This window comes from Podarcis vaucheri (assembly GCF_965113315.1).
Source record: "Podarcis vaucheri genome assembly, chromosome: Z".
In the NCBI taxonomy this organism is placed as follows: Eukaryota; Metazoa; Chordata; class Lepidosauria; order Squamata; family Lacertidae; genus Podarcis; species Podarcis vaucheri.
Window position 1 is genome coordinate 48,267,163 of NC_138758.1, and position 23,399 is coordinate 48,290,561.

The 23,399-nt window shown below is 48.3% G+C and overlaps 2 protein-coding genes across 3 annotated transcripts in view; both read left to right on the plus strand.

Moving 5' to 3' along the window:
- The first annotated feature begins 711 nt into the window (after nt 1-711).
- DPM2 (dolichyl-phosphate mannosyltransferase subunit 2, regulatory) lies at nt 712-6,785 on the plus strand. Of its 2 annotated transcripts, none has more exons than XM_082209037.1 (4): nt 712-819; nt 1,817-1,906; nt 3,383-3,485; nt 4,844-6,785. In XM_082209037.1, exons 1-4 carry the CDS (start codon nt 817-819, stop codon nt 4,900-4,902), a joined length of 255 nt encoding a protein of 84 aa, XP_082065163.1. In that variant the 5' UTR covers nt 712-816; the 3' UTR covers nt 4,903-6,785. The 2 variants fall into 2 exon arrangements, with proteins under 2 accessions (XP_082065163.1, XP_082065164.1); XM_082209038.1 differs by lacking the exon at nt 712-819 and adding an exon at nt 1,062-1,165.
- A 2,926-nt stretch (nt 6,786-9,711) lies between these two features.
- The window catches only part of PIP5KL1 (phosphatidylinositol-4-phosphate 5-kinase like 1), a 37,591-nt gene continuing 23,903 nt past the window's right edge, over nt 9,712-23,399 (plus strand). The window contains exons 1-4 of the mRNA XM_082208948.1: nt 9,712-9,823; nt 17,828-18,028; nt 20,783-20,833; nt 22,014-22,168. Coding sequence (XP_082065074.1) covers nt 9,806-9,823; nt 17,828-18,028; nt 20,783-20,833; nt 22,014-22,168 — 425 coding nt within the window. The 5' untranslated portion in view covers nt 9,712-9,805. The remainder of the gene's footprint in view (nt 9,824-17,827; nt 18,029-20,782; nt 20,834-22,013; nt 22,169-23,399) is intronic.

The following is a 23,399-nucleotide window of genomic DNA, read 5'->3' on the forward strand; positions in this document are numbered from 1 at the left end:
TTCTGGGTCACCTTCAAAGGTAGCCCCATGTAGAGCGCATTGCAGTAGTCCAAGCGGGAGATAACCAGAGCATGCACCACTCTGGTGAGACAGTGCACGGGCAGGTAGGGTCTCAGCCTGCGTACCAGATGGAGCTGGTAAACAGCTGCCCTGGACACAGAATTGACCTGCACCTCCATGGACAGCTGTGAGTCCAAAATGACTCCCAGGCTGCGCACCTGGTCCTTCAGGGGCACAGTTACCCCATTCAGAACCAGGGAGTCCTCCATACCCACCCACCCCCTGTCCCCCCAAAACAGTACTCCTGTCTTTTCAGGATTCAACCTCAATCCGTTAACCTCCATCCATCCTCCAACCTCCTTCAGACACTCACACAGGAACTTCACTGCCTGCACTGGTTCTGATTTGAAAGAGAGGAGCTGACTGGGTGTAAGGAAACTCCCTAAGGCCCAGGCTCACTTATAGGACAGAAAGCCTGCTTTTTGGGGGAGGGACAGTTGCCCCCTCCTCCCCAGTCACAGCTCCCTCCACTGGTAATGTGAATAGCCTGCCACTTAGAATGAAATAAATATTCTTTCGAAAAATAAAAATATGGTGTCCGTGGTTCCGTCTGTTTATTCAATAAGTCTATGGTGCGGTTTCGACGTTCCCGAAAGTCACGCGCTAGTATAGCCTTTCCTAATTTTCCTATCTCTATGGTTGTGTGCTCTCTTCCGGCGCTTGTCTTACGTCCTGAGTTCTGGTTGGACAGTCTGGCCGGAAGTGAGCCCGTCAACCCGCCTTGGAAAGGGAGAGACCGGACTATCCGCGCTTACTATGGTGAGTCCCTTTCCCTCCCCGCTGGTTGAGGGTCTCGCTGCGGGGAAAGGGCGTTTTTTGCTGCCTCTCTTTCGTTGGGACTCAGATTGGGGGGCTGGGCGTTGCTGGGGAGGCCCGCCTCCCTTATTTGTTTTCTTGTGGTTCTCAACCTGTGGGTCCCCAGATGTTGTTGGACTACAACTCCCATCATCCCCGAGCTCTGTCCTTGCTAGGTAGGGGTGATGGGAGTTGTAGTCCGACAACATCTGGGGACCCACAGGTTGAGAAAGGCTGGTAGAACCATCTGTAGCTCAGCCAGAGAGCAGCGCTTTCGAACGGACCTTTCTCAGGACCTCTCCGAAGCATGGTGGTCACACGATGAGAGGGCACATAAGTTTTATGAATAAGCTGGCGGCGCTGCGAAGAGAACACCGCACTGCCCTTGGGGGGTGGGGTGGGGGGTGTTGGACCTTGTTATACGACATGGGTCGATTCTCATGGACAACTGTGGAACGATGCATTGGTTTGATCTGTTTTCAATCTATGCAGCATAACGTCAAGTATTGGGTTTCAATATATTATTCTTTAATGCAATCTACTCTTTTTTGAAAATCGTTTACTTAAAGAAAGAAGAAGCAAGGGTTTAAAAAAAGTCCTCTGGGTTGTTTGCACGTAGTTAAAATAATATACAATTCTAACAGTATAACAATAATTTTGAACAGTTTAAATCAGTTTTAAAAAATCAACCGTTTCAACCCCCTGCTAAAAATAACCTAGCACAAATAGCATAACATTTAAATTTCTGATGTTCTTCATATTATTGTAACGTTTTATGTGAGCTTGTCTTTAATGTTTGCTTTTTATCAGTATTTTGTTAACGAATGTTTTACATTGTGTTCTGTAAACCACTTGGAAGTTCTATGTTGAGTAAATGGTATATATGTTGGTGTATGTTATATCTTGACTGCCTTTCATTGAGATGACCCTAATTTTTCTTCTACCTCTGGCTTTGTTTTAGGCCACTGCTACTGACCAGTTGGTTGGGTATGGCTTGGTAGCCTTCAGTCTCATTCTCTTTGCTTACTATACTGTCTGGATTATCATTCTGGTATGTTATTTATTATTGTTTTTAAAAAATCTTATTTTAGTACATTTATACCCAGCCTTTCCTCCAAGGCAAGGGTAGGAAAACTGAGTCCTGGGGGTGGAATGTGGCCCTTAAGGCCTTTCTATTTGGGCCTCAGAACTGTCCCCCAGAGCTCACCCATCACCTGCCTGAATGGAAGGTAGAGAGGTGTGCGCACAGAAATTAACTTGCTGTACAAGGGTGGCGCTGTAGGTTAAACCACAGAGCCTAGGACTTGCTGATCAGAAGGTCAGTGGTTCAAATCCTTGCGATGGGGTGAGCTCCCGTTGCTCGGTCCCTGCTCCTGCCAACCTAGCAGTTCGAAAACACGTCAAGTGCAAGTAGATAAATAGGTACCGCTCTGGCAGGAAGGTAAACGGTGTTTCCGTGTGCTGCTCTGGTTCGCCAGAAGCGGCTTAGTCATACTGGCCACATGACCCGGAAGCTGTACGCCGGCTCCCTCGGCCAGTAAAGCGAGATGAGCGCCGCAACCCCAGAGTCGGCCACGACTGGATCTAATCATCAGGGGTCCCTTTACCTTTACAAGGGTGAAATGTTACATTCCTTGGTTGGCCCACTTTTGCCTCTGGCCTCACTCACCATTAGCATGTGCCTCTTAGGATGCTCAGATGGGAATGTTGCCCTTGTGCTGAAAACAGTTCTCCACTTTTGCTCTAAGGAGCTCAAGGTGCTCTGTAATATTCTCCACATCCCCAGCTTATCCTCGCAACAAGCCTGTGAGGGAGGTTAGGCAGAACAATAGTGATTGAACCACCACCACTTTGTAAGCACTGTGACTGAGTGTGGGTTTAAATCCCGCTCCCTAGTCTCACTTGAACCATGGCACAACACCAGTTCTTGCAAATTCAATTGTGGCACAATCATGATAGCAGCTCTCCCAAGGTTTTGGGCGGGTATTTCCCCCTGTCTTACCAAGAGATGCTGGAGATTGAACCTGGGACCTTCTGTATGCCAAGCAGACGCTCCAACACTGAGCCACAAACCTTCCCAAAGAGGAACATAAGAAGCCGCCTTGTTCAAAGTCACACAAATAGCCCATCTAGCTTGGTATTGTTGTTAACACTGACCAGCAGTGGGTCCCTAGATTTTAGATTGGGGACTTTTCCAGCCCTATGAGGAGATGCTGTCGATTGAACTTGTGGCCTTCTGCATTTCAAGCAGATGGTCTGCCACTTAGCTACAGAACTTCTGTAGGAAAGTCTTTCCCGTCGCCTGCTCTGTGATCCTATTTAGTGGAGGTTTCAGGGGTTGAATCCAGAAATTCCAGAAGCAAAGCATAAGCTCCCTAACCATTGCGTTTGTGGTCCCTTTGAGACCTCTACAAACTCTCTATGCAAAAAGGTGGGGGGGGGGTGTTGGAATCTGATCTACTGCTGAGGGTACAGGCAGAAACCTTTCCCCATTTGCACTCACTGACGTATGCACCTGTTCCTTCAGCCCTTCATTGAAGTTGACCACCTGATTCACAAGTATTTTTTGCCACGAGAGTATTCGGTGATCATCCCTGTGGTTGCGGGGCTTGTGTTGCTGCTCTTTATAGGTAAGTCAAATCTTCATGTCTTCATGTTGTGTTGTGTTTTTTACAGATGGAAACTTGTGGTAAGAACTTAGCAAGGAATCTCTGTATTGATTCATAATATGGGTGTACTGCCCAATAATTAACATTCTCTGGCCAGCAAATGATACAAAATTTAAAAGCTGTAAAAAAATAATAAGGGGGGACCCGCACACCAAGCCTCCAGATCTTGTTGCACTACAGCTTCCATCAGCCCCAGCCAACAATCTAAAAGGCATGTCACAGAAAGAATGAGGAGATTAAAACAAACACAGGTAGTAGTTCAGGGGTGGGGAACATCCAGCCTCCCCATTTGGCCCACAAGCCCCAATCCATGCCCACTTGCCCCACACCTGACATCGCATGTGAGATCAGGAGTGGGGCAGGTAGAGACATGGCTGCAGAAAGCAGGATTGAATAGCACATCAGCTGGTGACCGGAGAGTTAAATCCTGCCTGGTTCAGGCATGCCAGCAAGTTCTTACTAGAAACTGTTTGGTGTACCCAAATCCTGAAGAAAGCAGGGGGAGGTAATCCTGCTTGGGCAGTATCTCCCCACAACCGACTGGAATGGGAAACTGTTCAAGGAAAGGAGTCAGAAATTGCTGGTCTCTTTGCAGAGCCAATGGAGCAGCCCCACTTACCTTCTTTCCCTCTGCTGCAGCCTGATGGAAGGGTTGCTGGAAGATGATAATCGCTCAAGGGAGGTGCCTGATGGAACTGGCTTCTCAGCAAAAACAGTCTTATTTGTGTTGCCTGTTCTTCCTTTCACATAACCTGAAATGCGCAATGTAAAGCCTAGGGGGCGAGGAAATGAGGTTCCTTCCTCACTTCGATATACAGTGGTGCCTCGCAAGACGAAATTAATCCGTTCCACGAGTCTCTTCGTCTAGCGGTTTTTTCATCTTGCGAAGCAACCCTATTAGCGGATTAGCGCTATTAGCGGTTTAGCGGCTATTAAAGGCTTAGCAGCTATTAAAGGCTTAGCGGATTAGCGGCTAAAAGGCTATTAGCGGCTTAGCGGCTTAGAAAAGGGGGGGGAGCGGAAAAAAATCGGAACACTCGCAAGACGTTTTCATCTTGCAAAGCAAGCCCATAGGGAAAATCGTCTTGCGAAGCAGCTAAAAAACGGAAAACCCTTTCGTTTAGCGGGTTTTCCGTCTTGCGAGGCATTTGTCTTGCGGGGCACCACTGTATAGAGAAGAGTTCTTCCAATGCACCAATGGTTCTATTGCCGTAGAACAGCTTTGTTTCTTGAATAACTTGATGGCCGAGAGTCTGACGTTGCTCAGGGCAGCACAGCACTGCTTTAAAACAGATTTCCCTCCCTTTGTGTTTCTCTAGGAACGTTCATAGCCACCATCACATGGAAGAACCGGAAGACTGCGAAGAAATCTGCATGAAGGTGGCAAGAAGGAAGGAGGACACAGGAAATCCTGCAGGCACTCTTGACAGCAGCAACGTGTGTGGGTTTTTTCCACCGAATCATTTTTATTGAACAGCAACACATCTCTGGGGCAGCCCAGCCCACAATAACTAGCAGACACCAGCAGCAGATGCTAGGAAGGGCAGAGGGACTTGGCTGCTACCCTCATCAACTATGTCCCAGTCTGGGTATGGACCAAAGGGACTCAAAGTCAGAGGCACCACAAACAATGCTGCTCTGTTCCAGCCTTTTGGAATACTTAGATCAGTGCCCCAATGTCCTCTTGGCTACCCCAGTAAAGAGCCTAAATCTGGGGTAGCCAGCAATATGCTCTGCAGATGTTGTCACACTCACCCCCACCATCCCATAACCATTGGCCATCCAGTGGTTGCGACTCCACCCCAAAGTGAAGGGCACCAGGTTCCCCATCCCTTCTCCGGAAGGGAGGCCTTGTCCAAACAGGTCTTCCTCCATCTCTCAAATGCTGTAGGGGATGTCTTGGAGTACAGATGGAGAACCTGTGGCCCTTCCAGATGTTGTTAGGCTACATCTCCTGCCATCCCTGAACCATTGGGGGCTGATGGGAGCTAGAGTCCCAACAGCAGCTGCCATATTGGCTACCTCTGGTTGCACTGCAGCCTCTTTTTGTTGACACACTTTGTCCTCTTCCCCTTCCTCCTCCACCTCCTTCAATTTCCATCTCTCTGCCACCACCAATCTCACTCCCCTTTCAGCTCTTTGGACCATGTTTTCCTTCAGTTCGGCCTCCCCTAGTACAGTGCCCTGCCGTCGCTGTGTATTACTACTCCCAGAAGCCCCGGGCAGCTCTGCTGCATCCTGCGAGCCCCTTTGCTTGTCAAAATTGCGAAAGAGGTCCTAGGAACACTTTCCCATGTTCACCGGCAGCATTTGGACAGCCTGACTTTTGAAGCAGGGTCATATAGCTGAAACCGGCACTCTTACTGCTGTACTGACCCAGAGTTGTCTGATGAGTAAGCAGGTCCCACATGAGAGCAGAGCTTTGCTCACAGCTGCGGGATGTTTGTATGTGTGCAATTAGGGCCCTGCCAGTGTTGCTGTTTGACTCCCAACTTCCATCATCCCTAAGCATTGGCTGTGCAGACTGAGGCTGATGGGAGTTGGAGTCCTCCAATGGTTGGAGGGCCACAGATTCCTCACCCCGACTTAGAGCTTGTCTGAGGCTGCCTGGCTGGCCTGGTTTTTTAAGGAGTTCAAGAAGCACGCAAGAGCCTGCCTTTGTTGTCCTGGAGTATTAATTCAGCTTTGTAATTTTATTAACCCAGAGGCGGGGAAAGTTAACCCACGAGCTGGGCTTGGCATTTGCTCTGGGGCTCAGACTGCACATCTGTTAAATGGAGGTATAAACACTGAGGTGTGTGGATGGTTCAACTCACAGCATGGGGATTCGCAAACAGGAAGAACCTTTTTTGAAACCACCCTGTCTTTTGAATGTTAAAAAGAGAAAGAGGAGAGGAAAAGCTGGAAGCAGTGCCCGAAAAAGCAGTGCAAAAGAATATCCAATCCAGTCCTACTCAGCGTAGACCCATTGAAATGATTGGGCATTACTAATTTAGCCCCATTCTTTTTAGTGGGTCCTAGCATTGGACAACCCTCTGTATGGCTCTTTGAGCTAAAAACAGGTTTCCTGACCAAAGTGTATTGAGCTTATCAGAATAAACAGTTAATGACCCCTCTTCTTCTAGTTTTGGTTATTGCTATTATTTCCTCTGCCTATGTATGTATTGGAGACTCTCCTCCTCAGAATTGTCTCCCCAGGCTCTTGCCCTGTAATCCCAGCAGCTCTGGTAATAAAACATGTTTTTTCCCATGGGTACAGTTTTGCAGGCTCCATCTCTTTTCTGTATTTATTTCAGCTTTTTAGAACCATATTATTTATTTCAGCTTTATAGAGCCATATTTTGACGGGGGGGGGGGGAGCGGCACCTTCCTGTTTCGCCTCAGCTGGCCCCTTCACGTTTTACCTCAGGTAACATCTTCCCATTTTACCTTAGGCGCACCACCCCTGCCTTCCTCAAACAAAAAAAGCACTGTGGTTGGTGGTGAGTGAGGAGTGGGGAAGAGAGTCAAAATCTGGTGTCTCCAATGAAAAGAAGTGGGATGGTCTTTCTCTGAAGAGGCACTGCCAAGCAGAAGAGAGAAGACTGGGCTGGTTGTAGACAGTATGATCTGGCATAAGACAGATGATGTTCCAGTCTGGATGTTCTTCCAGAAGCCCTGTTTATTCAGCCTTCGTCCTGATTTGCTTGCATGAAGCTTATGTGGTGGTTGGGCTATGGGGTCACATCCACATCTTACATTTAAAACCATATATTAATTAAGCACATGGCTTCCCTCAAAGAACCGCAGTTCATCCACCACAGAGCTGCATCCTTAACAAACTGCAATTCCTAGAATTCCCGGGGGGGGTGTCACATGGTCTGACTGTATGGTGTGAATGTGACCCCAAACCTGGTCTTTACTGAGCATTGATTTTTATTCGTTTACAGGGCAGTTATATGACATGGAGGATTCATCCTCTATTAACTGATTGCAGGGTGTTTACACATCTTTGTTCCACACTTTTCAATGCCTTTCCCATCAGTTTTTTAGCTGCAAAAAGTCGGGTTCTTTTTTAAAAGTGGATGTATTGTGCTAGGCCAACAGAGTGATTTAATTCACTCTGATTGTGCCATCCTAAAGTCCTGGTATGCATTTGACTGAAATACAGGACTCTTAAGAACATTCCAGATGGAGGAGGGCTTCCATGGATGATTGTCAGACGTGTAGACACACACAGGTTGCCTACCCCTGGTGCAAAGGCTAAAGCAGCATAGTAAATTGGCAGCAGTGGTTGGCACCTATTGGAACTGCAGCACGGAAGGCCCCAAGTTTGCCAGGCCTCCTGGTATGACCTGAGGTATCCAAGTTTTCCTGGCTCCCTTCACATGGCAGGTAGGTTTGAATCTCCAAGTGGGCAAGAGCTGGTGGCAGACAATAGCATGAACATTATTGGGACCTGCCCTCCTCCCCTCCCCTCCCCCAATTAACCTCTGCCTCCAGTGCTGTGACATAATCGGTGGCCTCTCCCTTGATATTACCTGGGGCCACCCCTAGGTATCAGGTGTGAAATCTGGGGTGCTCCCAACCTGGTACCACTAGAAGGCCTGGAGACCATCAGTGCATACCCTCCCAAGTGTCCCAATTTCCCAGGGATGGTCCCAGAATTACGAAGGTCATTCTGACTTCTGATTTGATGCCAGAATGTCCCTATTTCCCCTGCCAGTGCTGCTGCGAACAAGCTCAGGGAAGAGGAGGTGGTGGCACGTGTCCTTAAGGTTCCCAAGCCTCAAGGAGGTTAGATTGGTTTCAACTAGGGCCAGGGCCTTTCCAGCACTGGCCCCGACTTGGTGGAACGCTCTGTCACAAGAGACCAGGGCCCTGCGGGACTTGACATCTTTCCGCAGGGCCTGCAAGACAGAGTTGTTCTGCCTGGCCTTTGGTTTGGACTCAGTCTGACCCTTATGTTTCCTTCCCCTTATGGTCTTGATTTATTGGCTACTTTAAAATGAGGCTGCATTTTAAATTGCATTTTAACCTGTATTTTAAATTGGTTGTCCCCCCCCTCTTTCCCCCCTATTATGTTTTTACTGTGATTTTATTGATGTTAGCCACCCTGAGCCAGGCTCTGGCCGGGGAGGGTGGAGTATAAATTATTATTATTATTATTATTATTATTATTATTATTATTATTATTATTATTATGTGGCAGCAGCGGTAGTGGTGGCTGCAAAGCAGCATCACGTTACCACTCCATGGCTGCTGCTGCAGCCATTCTCCCTCCTCCTCTCCTGTGGGCAGCTCACAGCGACTGCTAGAGAGCAGGTGAGGAGGAGAAGGGGCTACTGCCGCTAAGGCCCTGCCCTGTGTGACACACCAGCTCTGAGGGGCAGGCAGAGGGCAGGACCGCCCTAGGTGGGGAGAAAGGGGGAGAAGAGTGCGAGGAGTTTTGATGTTAAAAAAAATGCTTTGTGGATCTGATCTTGCCCCTTTGTAAAATCTATTTATTGGGGGGGGGTCTTTTTTGTAAATCTACCAAAAAATAAAATCTCTATTAAGGGGTTTTCTCCAGTGGGGTGTAGTGATTAAGAGCGGTAGTCTCGTAATCTGGTGAACCAGGTTCGCTTCCCCGCTTCTCATGCGGCTGCTGGGTGACCTTGGGCCAGTCACACTTCTTTGAAGTCTCTCAGCCTCACTCACCTCACAGAGTGTTTGTTGTGGGGGAGGAAGGGAAAGGAGAATGTTAGCTGCTTTGAGACTCCTTCGGGTAGTGATAAAGCGGGGTATCAAATCCAAATTCCTCCTCCTCCTCCTCTTCTTCTTCTTCCTCTTCTTCAAGACTTTGGAGGGCAAGTGTTCTGTGTCCCATAGGAGTAGTGGTGGTGGCACTTGCCCTTCTTCTGATAGGAAATGCTCAGTGTTGGTGGGATGAAATATGGGGGAGGGAGCGATCGGGGTGTGTGTGAGAAATGTCCCTATTTTAATCTGTGGAATGTTGGAGGATATGTTGGTGCCCATGATGGACAGACGACTGGCTGAGGGCAAAGTGCGGTTGGTGGAGGCAGTGCCACACTCACCCGTATGGACCAGCCTCCTCTGTCATTTAGCCCAAGAACCTGATCCAATTTCTTCTCTTCATGCAATGGAACTCCCATGTGGTCCTCTGAAAGGCCACAAGACTGAACTGCCATCTTGGAAAGGAACCTCCAAGTGGGTTCCGTGGTTTCTAGGGAGATTAGAATCCACCTGGTCGTCACCAGCTTGTTTCTCTCAGAAGTGACGGTACGACCCGTCCGTTTATCATGAGTTCCAAAAGTCAGGTATGTAGGAAACTTCCCCCCACTTGCTCACAAAAACCATGTCTGTGATCCTTCTTCATACCCCTTGCTCCAGGTCACAAAGTTGACACTTATTGGGAGCATTTGGAAGGCTTGGCTGCCCCACACCATAAAACACCCCAATAATGGACTCGTATTCACATTCCCTTGTTTTGAACAAAACGAAAGGCTTGTGGGAGTCAGTCCACATCATTGGTGGGCTCACTTCCTGGTGATAGTTCAGAATCCACAAATCAATCCTTTAATACAGAGCCTCGGACCCAGTGGTCAAGTGTCACCCTCCACACCTCTCTGCCTGGCCCTTAGAACTCTCCCTCACCCCCACACCCATCACTGGGCCTACAGTGCACCCCAGGTGTTTTTGCCTGGCTGGAATGTGTCCTTGAACTTTGAACATGCCTCTCAATTGCCTGAATGGAGGATAGAGGGGTGTGGGTGTAGAAACAAGCCTACTCTACAAAAGGAATATTTACATTCAGTGCCCCGCCCATTTTTGTGCCTTTGCCCCCACCCACCACTGTCATGTGGCCCTCGTAATATTGCCCAGAAGCAAATGCAGCCCTCAGGGTCCCCTAACACTCTCTTAATCCATGTTTCGTACATCTCAGTGGAACGCACTGCCAGGCCCTTTTAAAGGGTTCCCAGACAATTCTGCCTGTTTACTCAGAAGAAAGTCCCACTGATTGCAATGGGGCTTTACTCCCAGATAAGTGACAGTATGTTCCCTAAATCTTTCTGTCCCCTTCCTTGGAATGAGACCTCACGGCAATGCCATGTGCATATGGTATTTATTTGATGGCACAGGTAAAGAGAAAGGACCCCTGGACAGTTAAGTCCAGTTGAAGGTGACTATGGGGTGTGGTGCTCTTCCCACTCTGGTACCCTCCAGGTATGTCCCGGTTTCAAACAAACAAATGTATTTTATGCTAATATCAAGATACACAGAAGCTAAAACTAAGGGATGTGCGCAGTGTTACTCCCTTTTCAAGGTAGGACCCACTGAAATAAAATACTGTGGAGCTAAGTTAGTCATGGCCACTATTTTTAATGTGCCTGAGCTGAACTAACACTGGAGCCAATCCAGGCATTTCCTATAAGAGCCACTTTTCTGTGAGATAAATCCATTTACAACAATTGGCAGAATATTTCCCTTTTTAATGGGGTTTAACCATTCACCCTGTTCACAGCTTAGCAACTGAGAGGTTTTTGTTTTTAAATGAAAATGGCATATATTTCATGAGCAATAATGCATTTCAAGACATATGGTATGCTATCCACTTATAAAGAGTATCCACAATTTTCTAGGCCAGTGTTTCCCAACCACTGTTCCGCGGCACACTAGTGTGCCGCGAGATGTTCCCTGGTGTGCCGCGGGAAAAATTTAAAAATATGATAGATTTTTTTTTAAAAAGTCAAATTTTCCATTGGGGCGCCGTCACTAGATGACCCCTGGGGTTCCCTCCCTCCCTCCCGCTCTGCGCCTCCCTCCTCCTCCTCCTCCTCCTCCGGGGAGGCCCTTCCTGGCTCTCGGCCAAGGCTTGGCGGCTGCCACTCACTCACTCGCTCGCCCACCCGTCCCTCCATCCCTGCACCCGGCCTCTCCCCCTGCGTCCCCGGCGCGGGGGCTGCCGGGATCCGTAATCCCCTCGCCCTTGGGCTCCGCACCCGCGCAGGGTGCGCAAACTACGTTTCCCAGCGTGGCCTGGCGGGCCGGGCGTTTTGTTTGAAGCGCTCTTCTCCCGGCCATGGAATGAGCGCAGCGGCGGCGGCCGGGCGGGCAGGGGCTCTTCTGCGCAGACCCCGCGCAGCCTGCCTGCGCCCCCGCGGAGATCGGGCGGCAGGATGGAGCCCGGGGATCCCCGCGGAGGCGGAGCGGCGGAGGCGGAGGCTGCCCCCCAGGTAGGGCTGCGTCGGGGGGGTTATTTTTGCAATGCTGCATCCGCGCCGGAGGGGACGCATCGGACCGCGGGGAGACCCCTTGGCGGGCGTGCAAGGCAATGCATGCGTGCAGGTGTTGCATGGAGTGCAGTGCAATGCAATGGCAACGCGGCGCCCTGCATGCATGCATGCAACTTCCACCGGCGCTCCGGACTTGGCAGGTGAGGGGGGTCCCCAGTGGGCGGCAGAGAGAGCCGGGAGGGCGAAGGGGAGCCAGGGGGGAGCAGCGCTGCTCCCCGAGCCGAGCCCGGGGGGAAACTTCGGCGTCGTTGCACCGGGTGTTGGAAGCGGAGGCTGGCGGGGGCCCCTCACCTGCAAAACCTGGTCGCCTCTCATATATTTCGTGCATTGCAAAGCATTGCTTTCTCCTCCAAGGAGCTCCCAGGGGCGCGCATGGTTCTCCCCGTGTTATCCTCGCAACAACAGCCCTGCAAGGTGGGTCAGGTGAGTGGCCCAAGGGAGCACCCAGGGATTGTCCTGGCCAGGTGGGGTGATTTGAACCCTGCTCTCTGCCCGGTCTTCATCCTCATTTAGCCCCCACATGTGCATGACTGTGCATGACTGAGGTTTTCCCCCCTCGTCTTGGCTATAGTGTGAGTCTGTGCTGTTAATTAATGGGGTTCTGCCTTCGGAGAAGATGAGCCAGCCCTCAAGGAGGTGATTATGTAATTTGCTAGCAATTCATGTCCCTCTCGGCGTGACGCTGCGCGCTGACGTCACGGGGCTGTAATGGTGGTGTGCCTCGAGATTTTTTTCATGAAACAAGTGTGCCTTTGCCCAAAAAAGGTTGGGAAACACTGTTCTAGGCCACTGTTGCCTCCGTACATTTGCACTGATGGCACCAAACTGGGAGGGGTGGCTAACACCCCAGAGGACAGGATCACACTTCAAAACGACCTTGACAGATTAGAGAACTGGGCCAAAACAAACAAGATGAATTTTAACAGGGAGAAATGTAAAGTATTGCACTTGGGCAAAAAAAATGAGAGGCACAAATACAAGATGGGGGACACCTGGCTTGAGAGCAGTACATGTGAAAAGGATCTAGGAGTCTTGGTTGACCACAAACTTGACATGAGCCAACAGTGTGACATGGCAGCTAAAAAAGCCAATGCAATTCTGGGCTGTATCAATAGGAGTATAGCATCTAGATCAAGGGAAGTAATAGTGCCACTGTATTCTGCTCTGGTCAGACCTCACCTGGAGTACTGTGTCCAGTTCTGGGCACCACAGTTCAAGAAGGACACTGACAAACTGGAACGTGTCCAGAGGAGGGCAACCAAAATGGTCAAAGGCCTGGAAACAATGCCTTATGAGGAACGGCTAAGGGAGCTGGGCATGTTTAGCCCGGAGAAGAGGAGGTTAAGAGGTGATATGATAGCCATGTTCAAATTCATAAAAGGATGTCACATAGAGGAGGGAGAAAGGCTGTTTTCTGCTGCTCCAGAGAAGCGGACACGGAGCAATGGATCCAAACTACAAGAAAGAAGATTCCACCTAAACATTCGGAAGAACTTCCTGACAGTAAGAGCTGTTTGACAGTGGAATTTGCTGCCAAGGAGTGTGGTGGAGTCTCCTGCTTTGGAGGTCTTTAAGCAGAGGCTTGACAACCATATGTCAGGAGTGCTCCGCTGGTGTTTTCCTGGCAGGGGGTTGGACTCGATGGCCCTTGTGGTCTATTCCAACTCTATGATTCTATGATTCTATGATTCAGTTAGTCCTTTTGAGGACTGAATCTGGGATAAAATCAGGACAAATAATAGAATTCTGCATTGATCTACAGAACTGGCACTGACAGGTGCCCCAGAAGACTCACTCTGCACTTGTGAGTAACAGACCTTGTAATGTGGTGGCAGCTACACTTTGGAACTCCCTGCCTGTTGACACTTGACAGGTTCTTTCACTATACAGTGGTACCTCGGATTAAGTACTTAATTCGTTCCGGAGGTCCGTTCTTAACCTGAAATTGTTCTTAACCTGAAGCACCACTTTAGCTAATGGGGCCTCCTGATGCCGCCGCACCGCCAGAACACGATTTCTGTTCTCATCCTGAAGCAAAGTTCTTAACCCGAGGTAATATTTCTGAGTTAGCGGAGTTTGTAACCTGAAGCATATGTAACCCGAGGTACCACTGTATACTTTTCAGCACCTGCTTAAAAATTTTTTGTTTAGGCAAGCTGATCCAGACACGTTGACATGCTTAATCTCTTTTACCATATATATATATATATATATATATATATATATATATATATATATATGCTTTCGTAGATTTTCACGGGTACAGGAATGCAGGTTTTGGTGTCTTCGGGTGTCTTCCCGTGTAAGAGTTGGGGTGTCTGGGCGACGTTTCGACGAGGTCTCACTCGTCATCTTCAGGCTGGTGCTTTCGGCTTCTTGTTACTGGAACAGAGCAGGGTCTTAGTGTTTGAGTTCCTATAAATACTGTTGAGGGGGTGTGGTGTATAGCCTCCAACGTTCTGGGCAGAGAGGAAGTTCCTAGATTAGTGTGCCTTTTCTTCTTTTGTTCCTTAATTACTTGAGGGATATCTTGAGTGATTTCATGAGTGATATTCTGAATACCACTTAGGTGGGTCATTAAGTGTGGATTAGTTGCTAAAGCTTTCGTGTCTTGACCTCTTGAGCTTGTGAAGAGTTTTTCGAAGATGGCTGTGCTGCATTTAGTTGTGCTCTGGCTTGGCTTCGTGTATAGGGGCGAGCTGTGGTTTTGTGCCCTGTGCCAGCCAGATCTGTGTAGGGATTGCAGGGGGGTGCAGCATCCGGAGGTGCCACTATAGTTTGGCTACTGGATGGAGTTTGTAATTTATCTGTGGAGAGGGTCTGGGTTTGGGTCTGGTGTGGTTGATTGGTGACGGCGTTCTGTGTGCCTCTGGTTCTGGTGTCGGTTTTTGTGGGGAGGGCTAATTTCCAGATGTCTGGCAGGCGGGACGTGTCGTCACGCTTGTTCATGTTGTGAGGGTGTTTCTCTATCTCGATGGCTTCCATGATTATTCTCTTGTGGTGATGTTCCATGTTAAAGAGCAATTTGGAATCTGCAAAATTAATTTCGTGTCCTGTTTTTTTCATGTGTTGGAAAAGAGAGGAAGTTTTTTCTTCTTTTTTGACGGCATTCTTGTGTTCTGCGATACGTGCATTTATTCGTCTGTTTGTTTGTCCAATGTACGTGGCTGGGCAGACTTTGCAGGGTATTTCATAGACGACACCTTTGTAATTTGGCCACACGGGAAAGAAAAACTAGATAGCTTCCTCACACATCTCAACAGCCTACACCCCAAAATACAATTCACTATGGAAATAGAAGACAACAACCAACTCCCCTTCCTTGACGTCCTAATCTACAAAAAACCTGATGGCTCCCTAGGACACACTATCTACCGGAAAAAAACACACACCAACCGCTACTTACATGCACAATCACACCACCACCCTGCACAAATAAACTCCGTAGCCAAGACTCTCATCTCCAGAACCAAACGCCTGGCTGACAAAGACCACTTGACAACTGAGTTACAAAATCTCTCTAATGTGTTAATCGCCAATGGATACCAGCAAAACAGGGTTACCAAGCTAATCCAAAAAGAAACACCCCCCAAAAACCAAGACACAGAAGAAAACAATGGCATGGCCCTCCTTCCTTATATCAAGGGCACTACAGATAAAATTAGCAAAATCCTCCATAAACACAATATCAAAACAGCCTTCTGCACCAACCAAAAAATAGCCAATATCCTCAGAAACCCCAAAGACAAAATCCAGTTGGAAAACCAAGGGCTCTATGAAATACCCTGCAAAGTCTGCCCAGCCACGTACATTGGACAAACAAACAGACGAATAAATGCACGTATCGCAGAACACAAGAATGCCGTCAAAAAAGAAGAAAAAACTTCCTCTCTTTTCCAACACATGAAAAAAACAGGACACGAAATTAATTTTGCAGATTCCAAATTGCTCTTTAACATGGAACATCACCACAAGAGAATAATCATGGAAGCCATCGAGATAGAGAAACACCCTCACAACATGAACAAGCGTGACGACACGTCCCGCCTGCCAGACATCTGGAAATTAGCCCTCCCCACAAAAACCGACACCAGAACCAGAGGCACACAGAACGCCGTCACCAATCAACCACACCAGACCCAAACCCAGACCCTCTCCACAGATAAATTACAAACTCCATCCAGTAGCCAAACTATAGTGGCACCTCCGGATGCTGCACCCCCCTGCAATCCCTACACAGATCTGGCTGGCACAGGGCACAAAACCACAGCTCGCCCCTATACACGAAGCCAAGCCAGAGCACAACTAAATGCAGCACAGCCATCTTCGAAAAACTCTTCACAAGCTCAAGAGGTCAAGACACGAAAGCTTTAGCAACTAATCCACACTTAATGACCCACCTAAGTGGTATTCAGAATATCACTCATGAAATCACTCAAGATATCCCTCAAGTAATTAAGGAACAAAAGAAGAAAAGGCACACTAATCTAGGAACTTCCTCTCTGCCCAGAACGTTGGAGGCTATACACCACACCCCCTCAACAGTATTTATAGGAACTCAAACACTAAGACCCTGCTCTGTTCCAGTAACAAGAAGCCGAAAGCACCAGCCTGAAGATGACGAGTGAGACCTCGTCGAAACGTCGCCCAGACACCCCAACTCTTACACGGGAAGACACCCGAAGACACCAAAACCTGCATATATATATATATATATATATATATATATATATATATATATATGAGTTCCATTGTTTTAAATTTTTTAATTGATAAATTTAATATTTTTAAAACTGCGTAGAGGTTTTACTGCATTCAAGTGGTATATATATATTGTTAAATGAATAAATTCATTGGTACATTAACATTAGCAAAGGATGTTACATCTTGGGACTATCATTTGGAATCCATTCAACAACATTTGCAGCAGAAATTACTGGCCAACAGTCTTACCAAAAAATCAGATAAGTGGCAAACCATGAATTCAGTCGTGATGTGGTGAATCAGATATTGCCAAGGAATTTATTCTTACCTTATATACCTTTCAAGCCCCAGAAAAATAATGTTTGGAGATCCATAGATTTGAGAAAGCTATAGTGGATTTTCTTCAATTTATGATGTTTAAGACAGCTTTAGTTTGTTCAGAACAAGAGCGGCCACTGAGGAACTCACAAAAGCAGATTCCACCGGCCCATAAGTGACACATGCTTATAGAAAGGCAAAACCCCACCTTAGTTTTACACGTGCAGGGGCATAACTAGGGGTTGGCTAGGTTGCCCCCCACCAACAGTGCAGACCCAGGGGATGCAAAAATTGTACAGAAAGAGCCAGTGATTGCCCAGGGTGTAAGGGACTGGGGGGGCACTGTTAAATTGCCTTGCCAATGGTGCAAGGGAGTCTAGGTATACTTCTGTACACATGCATATAAATTCACATTCTCAGAGGAAAAGCATGCCTGCCTAATCAGAGCTGGTTGCCTGATTCAGCAGGAATAATTCAGCGTCTACCTTCTACAGAACTGGTCCAAGGCTGCATTATTTTCCTGCACAAACATTCTTGACACATACAGCGAGCAGATTATCCTAATGATATCCTTTCACATACACTTTTTTTTTTTTGCACCTCTTCACCTGTAGGATACCTGGCAATGTATACATCACTACTATCACCTGCTACAGCAGCTGTAACAGATTCTGGACCTAGGCCATTTGATAGAAACGAAACTCCAGCCCTTTTCTCCAAGCACTGAGCAGCATTCAGCTGCACCACACTCTGTCAGACATCACCCAGTGAATATCAGCAGCGGGAGAGAAATCTGATTCAGTTTGCATTTAAACCGTGCACTTTCTGAAACTATGCGAAACACAAAATTGCTTACAAAAATACATATACTGGTAGAAATTCACACTAAAAAGCTGGTGACCCTTCAGGATTAATCCATTTTGCATTACTTTCTGGGAAACCACGCCTTGGTTTTGGAACGCTTTGGTTTTGGAACTGACTTCCACTTCCTTTCTTCCCTTTTAGCACTGCGAGATCCTACCTAAAGGTAGAAGTCGGAGGTTTAACCCATTCCTGTACCGGATCCTCTGGAGAATCCGCCAGCAGTGGAACCTTTTGGGCTTCTTTGAAATCAACGAGGATCACCCGCTCTATCAGTTCACCAGTATGATAAAGAAGGGGCTCAGGGCGTCTGTCAGTCATGCTATCCATAACCCAGTAACCACAGTGAGTTTGGGCAGCAGGATGTAGGGGGCAGGTTCTATTCCCGCCTTTGTTGCCTCCTTGGCAACTGTGAAACAGGAGCCTTCTAGGGACAGGGATGGGCTAACTTTGTGTTTGGGGGATCAACTTTTCCTCCCACTTCCCCCTTGAACCCCAAGGTTGACCATCTGGAGCCAGGTGTAGAAGATTAAGAGGAGGCAGGAGTGTGTGTGTGGGGGGGGAACCAGGTGCAGAATCCTGAGAGGGATTCAACTAATCAGAGGTCAGCAACCTTTTTCAGCTGTGGGCCAGTCCACTGTCCCTCAGACCATGTGGGGTGCCGGACTATATTTTGAAAAAAATATATGACCGAATTCCTATGTCCCACAAATAACCCAGAAATGCATTTTTTAAAAAAGGACACATTCTACTCGTGTAAAAACACGCTGATTCACGGACCGTCCGTGGGCCAGATTACGATGGCGATTGGGCCACATCCGGCCCACGGGCCTTAGGTTGCCTACTCCTGAACTAGGTGCTCCCATGACAGGCTCTCTGCTGAGCTACTGCTGCCTTCTGGAGACTCAGGGAAGGAGGCCATGCCCAGGCTGGGGCAGTGCTTCCTCCTCCTCCTCAGATGGCCCCACACACATGGCTCCTGGGCTGGCTGAGAGGTGAGGGCTCGCTCGCCCAGCCTGCAAAGTGTCGAGGATGGAGATGGCAGGGCCAGGGGAGCGCAAGGCACGAGCGGAAGCAGTGGTCGAGACCCAGGCCACAGAGGGGTCCTCTGCTTCCACCGAGGGCGAGGAGGAGGCTACGGCAGAAGCTGAGTTGGGGTCGTTGTGTGCGGAGCGGTGGCATCTCCATTCAGTGGTCCTGGCTTGCTGGTGGTGGGAGGCCATGGTTGGTGGGCAACAGCAGAATATGTGAGGACAGTGGCCCTCAGCTCTCCTACCGCCACTCACGTGCTGCTCGGCCTGGCTGAGAGGGATGGAGGGGGAGGGCGGCGGCGCCACCCACCAAGGAGGGAGAAAACCTCTCCTCTCAGGTGCACACCTCCACTCCAGCTGCCCAGTCCGGGGGGGGAGGGGCGGGGACAACACTTGTCCTGACCCAGGTGCTGGCAACCCATGCTATGAGGAAGGAGAGGCCCACATCAGGGATGAAGAAGCTGTGTCCCCTCAGGTGTTGTTGGATTCCCAAGGGCCATTGGCCTGGCCAATTGAGTTACAGTTACAAGGATGGCGGGAGTTACAACTACTACTACTAATATTTATACCCCACCCATCTGGATGGGTTTCCCCAGCCACTCTAGGTGGCTTCCATTAAAAATACAATAAAACATCAAACATTAAAAGCTTCCCTAAACAGGGCTGCCTTCAGATGTTTTCTAAAGGTCAGGTAGTTGTTTATTTCCTTGACATATGATGGGAGGGTGTTCCACAGGGCAGGAACTACTACCGAGAAGGCCCTCTGTCTGGTTCCCTGTAGCCTCACTTCTCGTAGTGAGGGAACCACCATAAGGCCCTCAGCGCTGGACCTCAGTGTTTGGGCTGAATGATGGGGATGGAGATGCTCCTTCAGGTATACAGGGCCAGGGCCATTTAGGACTTTAAAGGTCAGCACCAACACTTTGAATTGTGCCTGGAAATGTACTGGGAGCCAATGTAAGTCTTTCAGGACCAGTGTAATGTGGTCTCAGTGGCTGCCCCCAGTCACCAGTCTAGCTGCCGCATTCTGGATTAGTTGTAGTTTCCGGGTCACCTTCAAAGGTAGCCCCACGTAGAGCGCATTGCAGTAGTCCAAGTGGGAGATAACCAGAGCATGAACCACTCTGGTGAGAGAAGAGTTGAAGAGTGGCAGGTTCCTCATTCTTGGTATGCATAGATGGTGCTATGTGAATCCATAGGTAACATGTGTGGGAAACCTCTGAGGCCTGAGGCCTAAATGTCTCCCCCAGGCTTATCTATCTGGCTTTCACGACTATCCTGAGGCCACACCCCTCTTCCCCAAGTCACACTCCTAGCTGCCTTTGCTTTGCACATTCATGGAGTGTTCCTGCCTCGCTGGGATGCATCCTTGATCATGGCTCTTTCTTGCCTAGATAGAGGGTGGGGAAGGGTGTGTGAGTGTGGATGTAGAAACTAGCCTACTGCATGTAAGATGTCTTCTTCGCACAAAGAATGATGAGCAAACATTGCGCGGTCCAGAGGTAGTATTGACATTTTTGCTTTGCCCAGTTTTGCCCCAGCCCCACCCATCTACTCACTGGCCCTTTGAAGAGGTTGCTCAGAAAGCAACGAGGCCCTTGGACTGAAGAAAGGTTCCCTGTTACTGGGCATGGAGAAGCTGTGGCCCTCCAGATGTTTTTGGACTTCAACCCGCATCACCCCAGGAAGCATGGCCAATGGCCAGGGATGATGGGAGTTTCCTCTGAGCACACACTTGGCCTTGAATCTTTCCACCAACCTTGCCACCCACTCCAGCTACGCCATTGTGGTGCACCACATCTTCTGAGAGCCACTGATCTAAAATAGAGACACATAAAATTAACAGCAACAACCCCGCATGCAATACCCCCTAAACAACAACCCAGTTCAGCAGCCTCAGCATTTGAGAAATGACTGAGAGACTCAAGTTTTTATTACCTGTAAAGAGATGTATTTTATTGGTGACAAGCACATGAGGAATTTGCTGGGAAATCCTCAGGAATTTGCTGGGAGTTCTGAGGACAAGAAGGGGGAAGGGTGGGTGTTCTGACACTCTTTCTCTCTCCAGGACGTCCTGAGGGAGGATCAGTTTAAGGCAGTCCTCAGGCAGATGCACGAGGTAGGCATCCTTTGAAGGGGGGGGTCCCCAAAGGAAACTCCCCAAGCACAAGTTGGGTTTGGGCTGGGCAGATCTGCACAACATTCCAGATTCTCTCCACTTCTCCTTTTTCCAGCACTAGGTTCAGTTCTTCACATGAAAATTCATCAGCATCTGAGCACACATGTGTCCTTATTAATTTATTTACTATTTCATAACGCTTGTTGTGAAACTGCCCTAAGATCTACAGGTATAGGGAGGAATACAAATTAAAAAAAAAAAAACACCTCAGAGCAGTATACAAAAAGAATGAAATTCAGGAATGAAATTAGCAGTAAAGACAATTTTAGAAAGCTATTTATAACGTTAAAAATCAGCAATAAGCACAATTTGTGTTATGTACTGAAGTTCTCACCCTGGGCCAGCAGGGGGATACTGTAGATAGTTTTCACTCAGGTCCACACCAGTTATTTTAGGCGGGAAACCCTGGGTTGTTGTTGCTACAGTGTTGACAGCCGGCTGCCTATAAAAGCAGGCTGGCTGAGCTGTTTGCTGTTCAGTTCTGTCCAGCTTACAAATAAAGAGCTGCTCTGGAGAAATTGCTGTGTCGTCTGCTATGTTCGCCCACAACTTAACAATTTGGTAAACACAAATTGAAACACGTGTCAGCATTAGGCAGGGAGTTCCAAAGTGTGGGTGCCTCTAGACTAAAAGATAGATTTCTTACAAATGCTGAATGAGTATTATGTGGCACATGTAACACTGCCAATTCCAGAAACTGAAGTAGACTGAAGTGAGCACATGTCAATATATGTAATTTCCCCTAATAAACACATTTTATGCTAAGCAATTTCCTCCTAATATAACGTATGTTGTGTCTATTATCACAAATATGTGCATTTCAAGCACACTTTTAGTGTGCATTTTTTCACACATTACTTGGCTGGAGAACTTAGCAATGGGTGATTTGGATGAGTCCACATTTTGAAGGCTTGCTGTGTTTCAGTTCCCACATATTGCTTTGAAAAGTGCGAAGCAGATATATTTGCCTTGAAATGGGAACTGAATTGAATCATTCCCTCCCTATCAGGGGCTCTGCTCAGCTGTAAGGCTCTCCACCAGAAGGGCAGAATTTTGGCCCGCTGAGCATTCTGGCCGCTTTCTCTTTCTCTGCACTGACGTCAGTTCTGCTTCCCGGCAGGGCTTTGAGATGAGGACATACGCTGCTCCTGCTTTTACCCGGTTCCGAAAATTTCTTGGCATGGTGGATGTCGATTACCAACGGTCACTGACTTGTGACAGCTCATACTTGCAGTTCATCAGCAACTCTAAAAGCACGGCTGACTTCTTCCTCAGGTCAGAGAACTACCTTGTCCACAGCAAGAAAAGACACATGTGAGAGCTGCAATAAAGAGCTGCAGCGTGTCCTGCTGCTGTTCAGCATATCTCCCCTGCCCTGCTTACCTGTCTTTTGGTTGCCCCTCCCCACAACAATCCATGAGCCTTCCATGCACTCTGAGCATGCTCAGTTCTCACTGGACTACTCTGAGTCGGTCTCTTCACTGCCCTCACCCTCATTTACGATTCCCTCCAAAGGTTTGGTGGGGTTTTTTTTTTTGGTACATTGGCAAACTCTGGGATTCTCCCAAGTCTGCTTGTGGATGGGTGGTTCTGTTCTAGATACATAAGCATCAGCGCACACAGCCTGCACATTGGAAATACAGGGAATAATGTGAATATATTCATATGAACCTGCTTTGTGCTGTGTCAGACTCGCGGTCCATCCAGCCTAGCATTATTCTGACTGGATTCAATAGTGTAAATCAATAGTAAAGGTAAAGGGACCCCTGACTATTAGGTCCAGTCGTGGACGACTCTGGGGTGGCTGCGCTCATCTCGCTTTACTGGCCAAGGGAGCCGGCGTACAGCTTCCGGGTCATGTGGCCAGCATGACTAAGCCGCTTCTAGGGAACCAGAGCAGCGCACAGAAATGCCGTTTACCTTCCCGCTGGAGCGGTACCTATTTATCTACTTGCACTTTGACATACTTTTGAACTGCTAGGTTGGCAGGAGCAGGGACCAAGCAACAGGAGCTTACCCCATCGAGGGGATTCGAACTGCCAACCTTCTGATCGACAAGCCCTAGGCTCTGTGGTTTAACCCACAGCACCAGCACCCACACCCGAAAATCAATAGTACAAACAGCTCTCCTCCCCTCACAGCTCTTTTCCCCTGCTCTATGTCCTCTTCTCATCCTCCATCTGCTCTGGTGGCCCCTGCCACTCATGCAAGGCAGTGGGTTGGCTGGGGCATAGAATCATAGAAGTGTCAAGTAGGAAGGGGTCACGAGTGTCATCTAGTCCAACCCCCCAAGAATGCAGGAGTCTTTTGCTCAGTGTGGGGCTTGAACCCATCAGTGTGTGTGTGTGTGTGTGTGTGTGTGTGTGTGAATCAGCAATATCAAAAGCAACACGATGGCTAGAAACAATTACAATGTGAAAAACTTTACGGAATAATTCAAAACATCAAAACTAATAAACTGAAGTCTCTGAAAGTCCTTCAATGAATCATAATCGCATGAACACTG